The sequence below is a fragment of the Elephantulus edwardii genome, unplaced genomic scaffold (assembly GCF_000299155.1).
Source record: "Elephantulus edwardii isolate Elephantulus edwardi_28Jun2011 unplaced genomic scaffold, EleEdw1.0 scaffold00003, whole genome shotgun sequence".
Classification (NCBI taxonomy): domain Eukaryota; kingdom Metazoa; phylum Chordata; class Mammalia; order Macroscelidea; family Macroscelididae; genus Elephantulus; species Elephantulus edwardii.
Genome location: NW_006399753.1, coordinates 41,516,402 through 41,530,550, shown reverse-complemented (window position 1 = coordinate 41,530,550; position 14,149 = coordinate 41,516,402). Strand labels below are relative to the sequence as shown.

At 37.1% G+C, this 14,149-nt stretch overlaps 1 protein-coding gene across 1 annotated transcript in view; it reads right to left on the bottom strand.

Annotated features, from left to right (window-relative positions):
• BIVM (basic, immunoglobulin-like variable motif containing) overlaps window positions 1–10,852 on the bottom strand; it is a 30,327-nt gene extending 19,475 nt beyond the window's left edge. Inside the window, exons 1-2 of the mRNA XM_006879400.1 lie at window positions 10,375–10,852; window positions 2,133–2,259 (exon numbers count right to left, since the gene is read on the bottom strand). Coding sequence (XP_006879462.1) covers window positions 2,133–2,259; window positions 10,375–10,852 — 605 coding nt within the window. The remainder of the gene's footprint in view (window positions 1–2,132; window positions 2,260–10,374) is intronic.
• Between the last annotated feature and the right edge of the window lie 3,297 nt (window positions 10,853–14,149).

Sequence of the window (14,149 nt, the reverse complement as noted above, 5' to 3'; positions counted from 1 at the left end):
CATTGCCATCCTTACTCTAATTTAAATTTTTTAAATTTAGCTTTAAATTTATTGACATCTTACTACCATCTTTGGTTCCTTTTATTCCCACCCTAATCCTATATTCTACTTATTATACCAATTCGCTTTTGTTATATTCAAAATCTTTCCCTCAGGGTATTTCTCCCTGCAGTTCTTCTCCCTCAAAGCTCTTATTATGTTACTTGTTATACTATTAAAATATAATCATTCATATTTTGTTGTTAAAACAAATCTTAAATCTAAGAGATAATTAGCAAAATAGCTGAAATCTTTCTGAAAAAAACTAAAATTTATGTTACACTACCATCTCTTCTCCAATATACTCTACATACTACCAATTTACCTTTATAAAATATCTTTTTGCTAAGAAATTATCAATGTGGGGTTTATTTTTCTCTCTACCTCAGGGGAGGAAAAAAAAAATATAAATCTGTAGCCTAAAATCCAAGAAACAGGTAAATACATGCTAAGAGAGAAATTTTTCTTTTTTTTCTTTTTAAACCCTCAAACTAAGAGATGCTTAATATTTCAAAGCTATCATAAACTAAGCATTTATTCTCTAGAATAAGACTTTAATTCAGGGTAACCAAACAGCTACTGTTAGCATACTCTTCTTATCAGAAGAATATTAAGAAATAAAAGAGGGAAGATATAATCTGAAACCTCATCATTTTAGAGCAAACAACTCTGGCAAAGTTCAGCAACAGATTTTTAGTAAAATGAAAAGATGATAGTACTTAAGTATTAGTATGATGTCACTCTAGAACTCCACTGATTACTTGATATTATCAAAGGGAAAATTTACAGGATAATGTAGAAAATTTGGGATAGGCTGTCACAACCTTAATCTCATTATCACTTTCGGGATCTCTGATATTGAATGACCAGACATTAAGTGCCTCCTCTGTGATGCAATATGAAGCACACAGCATTATTCAGGCAGTATGCTTGCCTTATCAAACCTTTATATATAATTTCAAGTTATAAGAGGTGAGATAAATTATTTAGAAAATTAGAAAGAAAAAAATCAGACAAGTCCAGAATGGAAGACATTCCGGAAGACAGCAGGCCATATCTCATCTATAAATCAATCTCTACAAAATAAAACAGTGGTTTTGTTGGGGTGTAAAAGGAGCCGTTGTGGATAAACAGATCTGTGAGTTACAAAAACCATTATAAAATATAGCTCATGGCTTGGGCTCACTTTAAACAATCAAGTGTAAAGACATTTTCCAGGACAATCTAGGAATACTGACTAGAGCCTGGAATTTAAATAGGAAGCAAAAGAGTGTTAATATTATTATGTGCCATACCATTGTGCTTAATTTTTTTTTTCAAAGAAAATTGTGATTTTTATAAAGGTTTACAGGAAGGTTGGGTTTTCATCCATTCATTATTGCACATTTTTCTCCTTCCCTTTGCTGTGCACCCTTCCCCCAGCCCTTCACACAATGGACCCCTTGTTCCAAACTGTTGTCATATATATAAAATTGGCCTAGTAGATAGGAATTTATGCTACCAAGCCAAAGGTGGGTGATTTTAATCTGCAGCCCTCAGACCTGGCTTTAATTGTTTTTGGTCAAACATTCTTTTATTAATTATTATTATTATTATTACTACTTTTAATGAACATTTTCAGAGATTTTGGATTTCCATTCATTCACTGTTGCACTTTTCTCACCACCCAGCCTCCTCCATCCACAGTTTGCTCTTCTAATGGTTAACTTTTTTAAAGGTCATTATTAGAGATGCATTCTTAAATAATTTGAGGTGAATGTGATGAAATCTGTAACTTACTTTCAAATTCTTCAGCAATAAAAATGGGCATATAGCAATAGAAAAACTTTTATAACTCTTAAATCTAGAAAATACTTATGTGGAATAACATAAGTGTTCTTACAATTATGATTCGGAAAGTATGGGAAACAACAGCATAGCTCAACATTCATCTACTTGAAACATTAAAGGGACATTTAGGCATTTAAGTCTTAGACACAATTTTATAACTAACAGTAGTTATTATGTACTAATAGCAAAAGTATAACTAAAATGTACAGTGCACCTACATTTTAAAAATGAAAAATTAAAAAAACACTGTCATAAAACACTACCATCGTCTCAGGTCTAATACTTTCCGCTGCTTAATATCTTCAAGAGGGGAATGTTGAGGACACTCTCTTTGATGTCTTCCTTTTTTATCTGAACTTTTCTTCTTTGAAATTTGTTTCTTTACACTGCCTAGAAAATAAGAACATAAAATAAGCAAAATGCACAAGATGCTGTAAACAGCCATGACAATAACACTGTATCAGAATTTTGAAGGTGCTGTCACAGAGTTCTAAAAATGATCTTCCAGGTATCTTTAAAAATATCACCCTCCCTACCTAAAAGAGAGAAAATAAAAACAAGTATAGGCAGCCACAGATATTATGTCCTACAAAATGCTTATGTTCCAGTTCTAGCACTAGTCACGTAGCTGGTTAAAGAATCAATAAAAACCTTTAGTCTTATCTAGACTATCAAATTGACAACAGTAAAATATTTAACAAGAGCACTTTCCAGAAAATTAATCCTTTCTATAGTACAACAAAACCACATTAGTGCAACCCTATTAAGAAAGTAAAAGCACTGGCTACAATAACATGATTATGTGATGTTTAAAAATATCTCCAGGCCCACAGAGACCTCCAAATGGATTAAGAATGATGCACACATGTACATTATTAAAATGCAATGTTAGCTCCAGGAACTAGGATGGAAAACATTCTTCTTCTGTATGTGTGTGCTCCTCTCCAAAAGAAAGCACAAGAAAAACAGCAGTGGTTACGGATGAGGTAGGAATGAGAAGGCAGCAAAGCGAACTGGGAACTGGACAAAAGGCAGACAAGAGTAAGGAGCTTATATTATTTATTTTTATACTTTTTATTTCTGAAACATACGAATGAATATGTTTTACATTACCCATACAAAAATTACATTAATTCCTTAAAAGTGAACAAATGAAATCCAAGCTTCATTTCAATAAAGTATTATTAATATATCAGGTTGTTATTCTCATGTGCCACTGAGTTGAGTACACAACCCTATGAACAACACATCTGAATCCTGTCCTCACCATCTCTGATATACTTGAACCCATCACTGCAGTCACCATCTCTTCCTCTCTTTTGCTAACCCTGCACCTTTCCAAGTATGATGTCCTTTTCCAAGGAAGTGCCTCTCCTAGCAACATGTCCAAAGTAAAGGAGATGAAACTTTGCCATCCTTGTTTCCTAAGAGCTCTCTGGCTGTACTTTCTCCAGGACTTATTTGTTCTTTTGGAAATACATGCGATATTCAATACTCTTTTCCAACACCACAACTCAAAGCCATCAATTCTCCTTCTATCATATTTTAGATAGCTGTGTTCAAGTATTTCATCTTCTTACACATCTTCCATTTTAAATAAAAACTAATGACTAATTTTTAATTTTACAAGAATACACACACACACACACACACACACACACACACACTCACACACACTCACTCTCTCTCTCTCTCTCTCTTCCTAAATGGCATGCCTCCAGAAACTCAATGAACTTTGATAAATGTTGATAGTTGCAGAGGGACTTCAGGCCTTTTGTTCATAAGGTCGCTATGAGTCGTGCTCAACTCGAGGGCAATCAACAACAAATATATGTATCTTCAGCACACTGGGTTTTAGAGAAAAATATACTAATAACTCATAAGAAATCTAATACATAGTTTTAGAAATTAAAAGACATAGTGCCATGGGAAAGTCTGCTGTTAGGGACCTCTCCAAAATACTGAAGGGCAATGGTGTCTCTCTGGAGACTAAGGTGCGTCTGATACAGGCCATGGTCTTTGCGATCACTTGTTATGCATCAGAGAGTTGGACAATGACTAAGGAGGATAGAAGGATAATTGATGCCTTTGAGCTGTGATGCTGGAGAAGAGCACTGAGGGTACCACAGACTGCTAGGAAGACAAACAGATTCATCTTGGAGAGAATTAAACCGGGCGGCTCCTTGGAGGCAAGGATTCTGAGGCTTCGTCTAACATACTTTGGACATGTTGTAAGAAAGAACCGGTCCTTGGAGAGGGACATCATGCTTGGGAGGGTGGAGGGACAGCGCAGGAGGGGAAGGCCCTCGGGATGGGTGTATTGGAGATGGTGCGATTAGCACAGGACAGAGCAGAGTTTAGGGCTGTTGTACATAGGGTCGCTATGAGTCGCAAGTGACTTGACGGCACATAACAACAACAAGTCTAAAACCCCTATCATTTCTAATTGGAAAAACCACAGAACAGAGAGTTCAGAAGAACCAAGTATGATTATGTCACCAAACCAACACTGTCACTGGAAAGAGAGGTGAGAAGATACCACCAAAGAGAATCAGAGATGGAGAAGCTAAAATTCCGCGCACAAATTTCATCTAAATGTAGGGCTGACCTAGATCAGGCATGTACAGAAAAAAACCTCACACAGAAGTTTGTTGGTTTGTTTTTTTTTTTTTTAAAAAAATGAGATTCTAATTTATAGTGACCCTGGAGACATAATCTGGAGGGAGTTGTGCCACTAACACTAAGGCCTGCCACCTCTCAGTTCCAGTTCTTCAATGTCTCTAAAACCCACGTATCCCCTTTCCATGCCGTTTTTAACCTCAGAAAACCTGCAGGAGCATCATTTACGGCATGCCAAGGCTATAAGTCGTTATCAATGTCACCTGCCTTAGCATGTTTTTTTAATAGTGTAGCTAATGAGTTCGGACTATGAACTTTAGTTCATAGCTGAGTGCTTTAACCAGGACTCTTCAAACAGGGAATCCAAGGCTTAAAGAACTGAAATGAGATATAAGCCACTTATTGTTGTGACGTGCCGCCAAATCACCTGTTACTCATAGCAAGCCTACATATAGCAGCTCTGAACCCTGTCCTGTCCTAAGCTAGTCTAATTCTGACACACCAACCCCCTTTGCCCCAAGTTACTGTATCAATCCATCTCATCCAGGGTCTTCCTCTCCTCCGCTGTCCCTCGACCATTCCAAGCCCAATGTCCTTCTCCAAGGACCAATCTCTCCTGGCAACATACCCAAAGTATGTGAGACTGAGCTTCAAAAATCCTAGTCTCCAAGGACACACTTGGTTTCACCCTCTCCAAGACATAACTATTTGTTTTCTTGGTAGCCCACAGTATGTCCAAGACTCTTCTCCAGCAACACAATTCTATTCATCTATTCATCTTCTGTCATCCTTAGTCACTGTCCAGCTCTCTGAGGCATATCAAGTAACAATAAGGACCAAGGGCCGGATCAGGAGCACCTTAGTCTCTAGACTGACATCGTTGCTTTTCAGCACTCTGGAGAGGTTCCTGACAACAGATTTTCCCAATGCAATTCGTCTTTTGATTTCTTGACTGCTAGGGCAATAAGTGTTGATTATGGAGCTGAGAAAGTTGTTACTTGTTAACAACCTCAATTTCTTCTCCATCTATCATGGTGCTGCCAATCAGCCCAGTGGTGAGAATCTTTACTTTCTTCATGTTGAGTATAATCCTTGACTTTCTGCAGCAAGAGCTTCAGGTCCTCTTCAGTTTCAGCAAGCAAGGTTACGTCATCTGTATAATGTTGGTTGTTGATAAACCTTCCTCCAATCCTGATGTGACATTCCTCCTCATAAAGCCCTGCTTCTCGAATGATCTGTTCTGAATATAGTTTGAAAAGGTATGGAGACAGAACACATCCCTGACGCACTCCTCCTGATTTTGAACCATGTAGTGTTTCCCTGCTCTGTTCTGAGGCCAGTTTCCTGGTCCAAGTAGAGGTTTTGCATAAGCACAATCAAGTCTTCTGGGATTCCTATTTTTCTCAAGGTCAGCCACAGTTTGTTGTGATCTACACAGTCAAATGCCTTTTCACAGTCAATGAAACACAGACATTCCTCTGGTACTTTGCTTTCTCCCAGGATCCATCTGGCATTATTGGCAATAACGTCTCCAGGGCCACGTTCTTCTAAATCCAGCTTGTATTTCTAGTAGTTCTCTGTGAATATACTGTTCCAGTTGTTCCTAGGTAATTTTCAGCAGGATTTTGCTAGTGTGTGATATTGTTCGATAATTCCACACTCTGTCAGGTCACCTTTTTTTGGCTTGGGAATAAATATTGGTCTCTTCCAGTCAGTTGGCCAGGTAGTTGTCTGACAGATTTCTTGGCATACCGTAGTGAGGACATCCAGGGCAGCATCTGTTTGTTGAAATATATCAATCGGTATTCCATCAATTCCTGGGGCTTAATTTTTTTGCCAAATCCTTTGGAGTAGCCTGCACTTCCTCCTTCATCACCACTGCCTCTTGATCATATGCTTCTTGAGATTCTTCTGCGCCGGCCAATTCTTCTTGGTACAATGACTCTGTATACTCCTTCCATCTTTTAATGTTTCCTTAATAATTCAATATTCTCCCTACAGCATCCTTAAGCATTGCAACTTGTGCCTTGAATTTGTTCTTTTGTTCCTTCAGCTTACGGAATACCGAGGGAGTTTTGCCCTTTTGATTTTCTAACTCCAGCTCCTTGCACATTTCACTATAATACTTTGCCTTGTCTTCTCGAGCTGCCCTTTGAAATTTTCTGTTCAGCTCCTTAACTTCTTGATTTCTTCCCTTTGCTTTGGCTTCTCGGCATGCTAGTGCAATATTCAGAGTCTCTTCTGACATCCATTTTGGTCTTTTCTTCTTTGTAATGACCTTTTGCATCTTCCTGAATGATACTGTTTTTTTCTTCCCACAGCTCATCTGGTCTTTGTTCATTAGTGTCCAAGGCCTCAAACCTGTTCCTGAGTTGGTTTTTAAATTCAGGGGGGGATAGCCTGAAGATCAAATTTTTATTCCTGTGGAAATCATTTAACCTTCTTTAGCATTAATTTGAACTTGCATAAGAGTAGTTGATGGTCTGTTCCACAATCAGCATGTGGCCTTATTTTCACTGTTGATACTGAACTTCTCCAAGGATTCCTTTCACAGATGTAATCAATCTGATGCCTGTGCATACAATCAGGTGAAATCCATGTGTATAGCCTGCATTTATGTTTCTTTTTTTAAAAATAATTTTAATGAGCATTTACAGAGATTTTGGATTTCCATTCATTCATTGCTGCACTTCTCTCCACCCCCCACCCCCACCCCCAGTTCACTCCTCTCTTTCAAAAGTAAAACACTCCTTCCCTGGTACACAATCCCCCCACACCCCTCCCGCATTTATGTTTCTTATAAAAGGTATTTGCTATAAAGAAATCATTGATTGTGCAGAAGCTGCCACTGAGGAAACTGAATTTACAGTTTTAGTGAGACCATGATAACTGCTTGTTAAAAAGAAAATAATCCTTTGGTGACATATAAGAGACTCTGGTGTCTCCAAAATATCTAGGACACAATCTAAAATTATTGAACATGGTAAAAGACAGGAAAATGTGACACATTCTCAAGAAAAAAAAAATCAGGATAAGCAAGTCTAGCTTTTAGGTAATTAGGTTGTTGAAATCTGCCAGAGAAATTTACTTTAAAAGTAAATAATACTGTGTGTTGGGGCCAACTCCACAGCATCTAATAATATTAGAACTATGCCTTATGAATTCGTTCAAACACTTGTAAGAAATGAAAAGAGAGCAAATAGCAGACAAGGGAACAGAAACCATTAAAAGAAAAAGAAAATTCTAGAAATAAACAATATATGAAATAAAGCAATTTACTTGACAGTCTTAACACTATACTCAACAAATGCATTTGAAATACAAAGTCACAGATTGATAAATACATAGGAAAAACTATACCCGCTAAATATTTAAAAATAAAAAAGCAACTAAGAATAATGTTATTATCAAACAAAGTCAATTTCAAAATAAAAAATCATGCCAGGGATAAAGCATTAAACTGATAAAAATATATATCATTTCTATAAACACTTAATAACATCTTCATATCACACAAAACCAAAAACTGACAAAGTTAACTGGACAACAGACAACTACAAAGCAAATTATAGTTGGAGATTGTTAAAGCCTTCTTTTAGCAAGTGCTAGAACTGGGAAAAAATTTAGCAAAGACACAGAGGAGTTAAACAAGACTACCTTGGCCTAAAGAATTTTTACAGAACACTTCATCGATGGGTCAGTTCCAACTCGACAGCACACATCATCATCACCAAGTAACTGCTGGATATATTCTTTTCAAGTATACATGGCACATTCACCAGCACCGACCATATGGTAGGTCATAAAGTAAGACACAAAGGACTGAAATTGTATGTTCTCTGTTTACAATGGAATTAAATTAGAAATCAATAATAATGGTTAGAAAAACCCCACAATCTGGAAGTTAATAGCATACTTCAAAGTAATGCAATGTAAAAAGAGATAATTCTCAGGAAATTTTGAAAATATTTCACATTTAATGATAACATACTGTACTGTAACCAAATTTATAGCTACCATTAAAGCAATGCTCAGAAATTTGAAGCATTAAGCACTTAGAAGAGTCTCAAATCAATGATCTCAACTTCCACATTAAGGAGCTAGAAGACGAAGAATAAAATAAACAAAAAAAGTATCTGGTAAAGAGAAAAAAAATGAATGAAATAGAAAATAAATGGGAAAGTTAGTAAAGCTAAAAGTAATTTGAAACGAGGAATAAAACTGAAAAATCCCCAACTAAATGAATGGTAAAGGGGGAAAATAAAAAAGAACAAATCACCAGTACCAGAATGAAAGAGGAATTTTAATCACTAAAGATCCAACAAATGTTAGAATAAGGAAATATTGCAAACAGCTTTCTACCAACAAATTTGAGAACTTAGTTGACATGGAAAAACTGAAATATGCCAATTAATGGGAACAGAGATCATTTTATTGTCATAGGTATTCAATAACTATTAAAACAACCTATCTTCACAAATCAATGCACAATGGAATGAAGTTTCAAGTAGCCTTATAACCATTTTAAAAAATTATCTAAATCCTTTTTATAAATGCCAGACCTTAAAAGTTTTGTTAAAGGGATTGGTGGTAGCCTAGAGGCAAGAATCTGCACTACAATCCCAGAGGTGAGAGGTTCAAATCCACCAGATGCTCTGCTGGAGAAGGAGGGGCAATCTCCTCCTCTACCAGTCAGATCCAATTTGACAGTACACACACACAAAAATAATAAAATAAAAAAACTTTAAAAATTATATTGAGGAGCATGGGTAAACACTAGTAAACACATGGGAAAATATCACCAATCCTACACCAACATTTCTTTTTGAAAAAGGAAAGAACACTCCCTAGTTTATTTTAGAGACTTAATTCTTAAACTTGAAGCAATAACAAAAATTATGGACCAGTATCATTCACCGTGTCACAAAGAAAAACCACTCATGGCCCAAAAAATTACAAATCTGCATAACAGTTTATAAAACTATTTGATATTGAAAATGTTATGGAGTACAGAGGTTTTACAAAGTGATCAGAGAAGCCAAGAAATAAAATATAAATCCTAGTGCTATATCCTACCAAATATGCAACTGTGGGGGATGTTTAATATCCCTTCTTAGTCTTAATTGTTCACAGACTGCCCAAAAAAGCTTTGTACGGCATAAGTGCAAAAGAATTTGCACTGTAACTGTGAAGGTGGTTCTGTGTAACTCCGTAAACATCCTCCTCTTAAACTCAATAACCTCATCAGACATCGATGAAGCCCTTACCAATTACTAAAAAAAAAAAAAATTAACAAAAACTACTGTTGTATGGTAGAAAACTAGATTTTTAATCTGTAAAAAGGAATTCTACTCCCTGCAAAACTAGAAAATGTTGCTGTTGTTTTGTGTCACAAAGCCATTTCTGACTTAGAGCATGTCCTATGTACAACAGAACGAGATTCTGCCCAGCCCTAAACCATCCTCACAGGCTCTGCCCTGTTTGAGCCCATAGTTGTAGCCACTGTGTCTATTCCTCCTGAGGGTCTCCCTTTTTTTCCCCCCCCTGACCTTTTACCTCACCAAGCATGATGTTCTTTCTCTAGAACTGGTCCCTGTGGAGGACAAGTTCAAAGTGTCATTGACTTTTTCTAAGCTACTATATACATCTCTGTTACTTTACAGCATTCTCAGATTTTTGAAGTTCTCAAAATGAACAGAATGACAAATGTTCAAAATTCTTTTTCTTTAACTATAATGATAATAATAAGGAAAGATGACAGCCAATGTTCCCTGTTCAAATCCTAGAAAAGGAAAACACATTTAACGGCAAGTGCAAAAAAAAAAAAAAAAAAAAGAACATTTCCATTATTATTTTCATATAGGAAGTCCACAGCTCTTTCCTTACCAGATTTGTGTTTCAAATTTGTGGTCACTGCATCAAATTCTGATTTATCAATTTCCCATGCAAGAGGTAGCTTGTCTAGGCTACTGGACAAGTTTTCCAAGCTATTTTCTTCATTATAGATGATTTCAGATGCACTAGTAGGTATGCCAATGTATCTGGATGAATTATTTCCAGCAGACAGAGAGGTACTATCAGGGAGGCAAGAAGAGCGTGATGGAGCTGGAGTTTTATAGATTGAGGTTGCCTGGTTGAGAAAGGCATAGTCTGAACAGATGGCATAAATTTTTTCCCGAGTATGAGTCACTGGACAACTCCATGGATAATGACCATCTCCTTTAGGCCCCAAGGGTGCTCCAGAGGCACTTGTGCAGAAAGATTTTACAGCACCTTGAAGATTCTCTTCAGGAGACTCTCTCTCAGATCTGTGTTCACCATTTCCAGAATCATTTGACCTATCTGTTTCCGCAACGTTAGGCATTGAATGTAACTATAAAATGACGTTATTAGAAAGAAGGTGCAAGTCTTCTGCTTTGCGAAGAACAACTTTAAAAACTGTCTAGAGCATTCTACAAAAACTTGAAAGCTGCGGAAAGGACTCCTAAGAAGAAAGAAAAGGAAAAAATAGATCCAGATCAAATACACAAACAAGATACAAACAAGCACATAACAGTATAAACATGTTCTTTAAATGCCTTCATTAAGTAAGTACTTTATAACTATTAAATGCCTTTTGTTCATAGGGGCACTATGAGATGTGCTTGGCCTGACAACAACAACAACATATCATGTGAGTATGCTCATCTTTCTCCTGATAAGCAAGTGTGGATTCAACATGCCAACCTTTCTGTGAGGAAACGAATCTATTATGCACTGTATTTCCAGGACTAGAATCTAGTAGTCTCTAACTTCAGATCCGTTTCAGAGGATAAACTGCTTTCAGACTAAACCAGAAAAATATTCATTTATCATTGCACATTTTCCTCCCTCCCCTTCTCTTTTCTCCCCAAATCAGAAAATTTTAAATAGGAGCTGAGGACATTGAGGAGAACTAGATGTATATACACTGACCCAATGAATTAAATCATTACAGGTGACCCAGGAAGCAAGCAGACACAGCTGTCAGTACTGTGCCATTTGGGAGTAGAGACCCATTTTCCAGGGCTCTAACTCAAACCATACTGTATGATCAAGTAGGATGTGTGGGTATCAGTAAATAGTTCTGCCCATTTGCTTGCTTAAAAAAGAATAATCCAAAATATCATAGGTTATAGAAACATATATAAAACCATCACACAAATATTGAATAACAAAAACCTATGACTAACACTGTAAGAAATACTAGCCAGAAACATCGTGAGGAAGGGATAGGAGAGGTTCAAGTTCCTATCTCTTGTTCACAGGTTGCTATGCTATGAGTCGGCGCCTAATAACAACGAAACAAACAACTTCTTACCCATTTCATGATTATGCAGTGGTGATACAATAGAGGGTGCAAAGAAAATGCAGTGCCTAAGGTCATACAGACTAAATAACAGTCATTCCATTTTCTCTCCTTCATGGCACGTATCTTAAAAACTGCTAGATGCATTCCTTAATTCTGTTAACCTCATCTCATTACTTCTCTATAAACCTGTATTGTAGATAAAGTTACTGGGGGCTTTGTGGGTGGGCTGCCTGTAGAGTGAGGAATGAAAGACAACATACAGTCTAACAGTGAAGGACAATGAGAACGGCGACTGGAATGAGACTGCTGGGGTCCCAAGTACTGCCCTTTTATACTTATACTCCCATCTTAAACTCAACTTCTCTGTTGACATTGCCTCCTTTACCAAATTAAATAGAATTTTGCTTGTGGAATCAGCTGTGTAGCAATATGAAGATTTCATGACTTACGTTCAAGATACAGCCACAGTGTTCCTTGGAGGCAAAGATTATGAAACTTTATCTCACATATTTTGGGCATATTGTTTAGAAAGGTTATTCTTTGGGGAGGAATATCACGCTTGAAGGGTGGAGAGGTGGCAAAAGAGAAAGACCCTAAACCAAGTGGGTTGACATGGTGACTGCAGCAATGGGCTTGAGTGTGTCAGTGATTGTAAGGATGGAAGAGGATAGGACAGGGTTCAGATCAGTTGTTCATAGGGTTTTAAAAAGTCATACTTAACTTGACAGCATCTAACAACAATGGCATAATGGTTAAAGGGGTGATCTATCAAATGGTCAATTATTCCAACTCCTCAACTCCTTCTTGGAGAAAAAGAAGTGGCAATCTGCTGTAGTAAAGAGCATAATCTTGGAAACCGTATCGGGTGGTTCATCTTGCTTTGTCCTACAGGGGTCACTATGGATTAGAATCAACTTGAGGGTAGTATGTTTGGTTTTGGGGAGCCTATTCATTTCAAGGGAGCCCTGATGGCTTAGTGGTATGGAACTGGAATGCCAACCCAAAGACATGCTTTTCTAATCCACCAGATGCTCCCTGGGAGAAAGATGGGCAATCACTCCTGTGCAATTTACCGCCATTGCAAACCTGCTGGAGAGTAAGCTATGTATTGGTTCTGACTTGATGTACAATACACAACAATTCTTGTAAGAAACAGACCACCAAAACTCAAAAATAACTATTTCATAAAATACCATATAACATGGGAGAGACTAGGGAGCATTATGTTGAGTGAACTCAGTCTCATAAGGTAATTATTGTATAAGACCATTATTGTAAAAATAGAAGAATAACTAGTAAGATGTGGATCAAAGTCCAAAGGGGGGGGCAGGAGTGAGGAGGAGGGAGGATGTCACAAGGTTGCAGAGTCTGGTGGGTGGATGGAGAGGATGAAGGAATTAGGATAAACCTAGTGGGGACCTGAAAAGATTGGGTGATAACGGCCAAAAATCAATGGTAATTAATTTTATATATCACAGTGTAAGGGAATGATCATGTGAAACACAATATATACTAATTTTGTATTCAAACTAATATAAAGTTGGGGTGAAAACACAGACTAAAGAATATTACATTTGAGCATAAAAGCTAAAGGCAGAAAAAAAAGAGTATTTGTGTAACACTACACAAGAATAATTTCATTTGCATCTTTACAAAATAGAATCATCACCATAAAGTATCATCAAATATGATCATCTGTTTCATTTTGTTGCTGTCAAATGCCATCTAGTGGGAACCAACTGATAGCTGAGCTTCCGATAGGTTTTCAGAAGCTGTAAATCACACAAGAGATTTGCCCACTTTCCTTCAAAGGAGGAGCTTGGTGGATTCAAACCACCTGCCTTTGGGTTGGCAACACAATTCTTACCAATTAGGTCACTAGATAAAAAAACCATAAGTAAACTTAAAAAGGGTGGAGGGCAGGTGCAGGAGGAGAAGGCCCTCTAGGGGGTGGATTGATTCAGTGACTGGGGTAATTGGGATGGGTGTGTCGGAGACAGTGCGATTGGCACTGGACAGAGCAGAGTTTAGGGCTGTTGTACATAGGGTCGCTATGAGTCACAAGCAACTCGATGGCACATAACAACAACAACAAACTTGAAAAGTGTTTCTTAGTAAAACTTTCCTATTTCAAACATTTTTAAGAGAATTTATGTAGCACAGAAATTCCTCTTCAGCAATGTGTGTGATATTTATAGATTTTATTAGTAAAGGATTCTGGATAAAAATTGCAAAGCACTGAAAAAGGATATTACAAAGAAAACAAGTATCATCGAAAGTCCTATTATCTCAAAGCTGCTATACTGTATATTGAATGACTGGCTCATATTT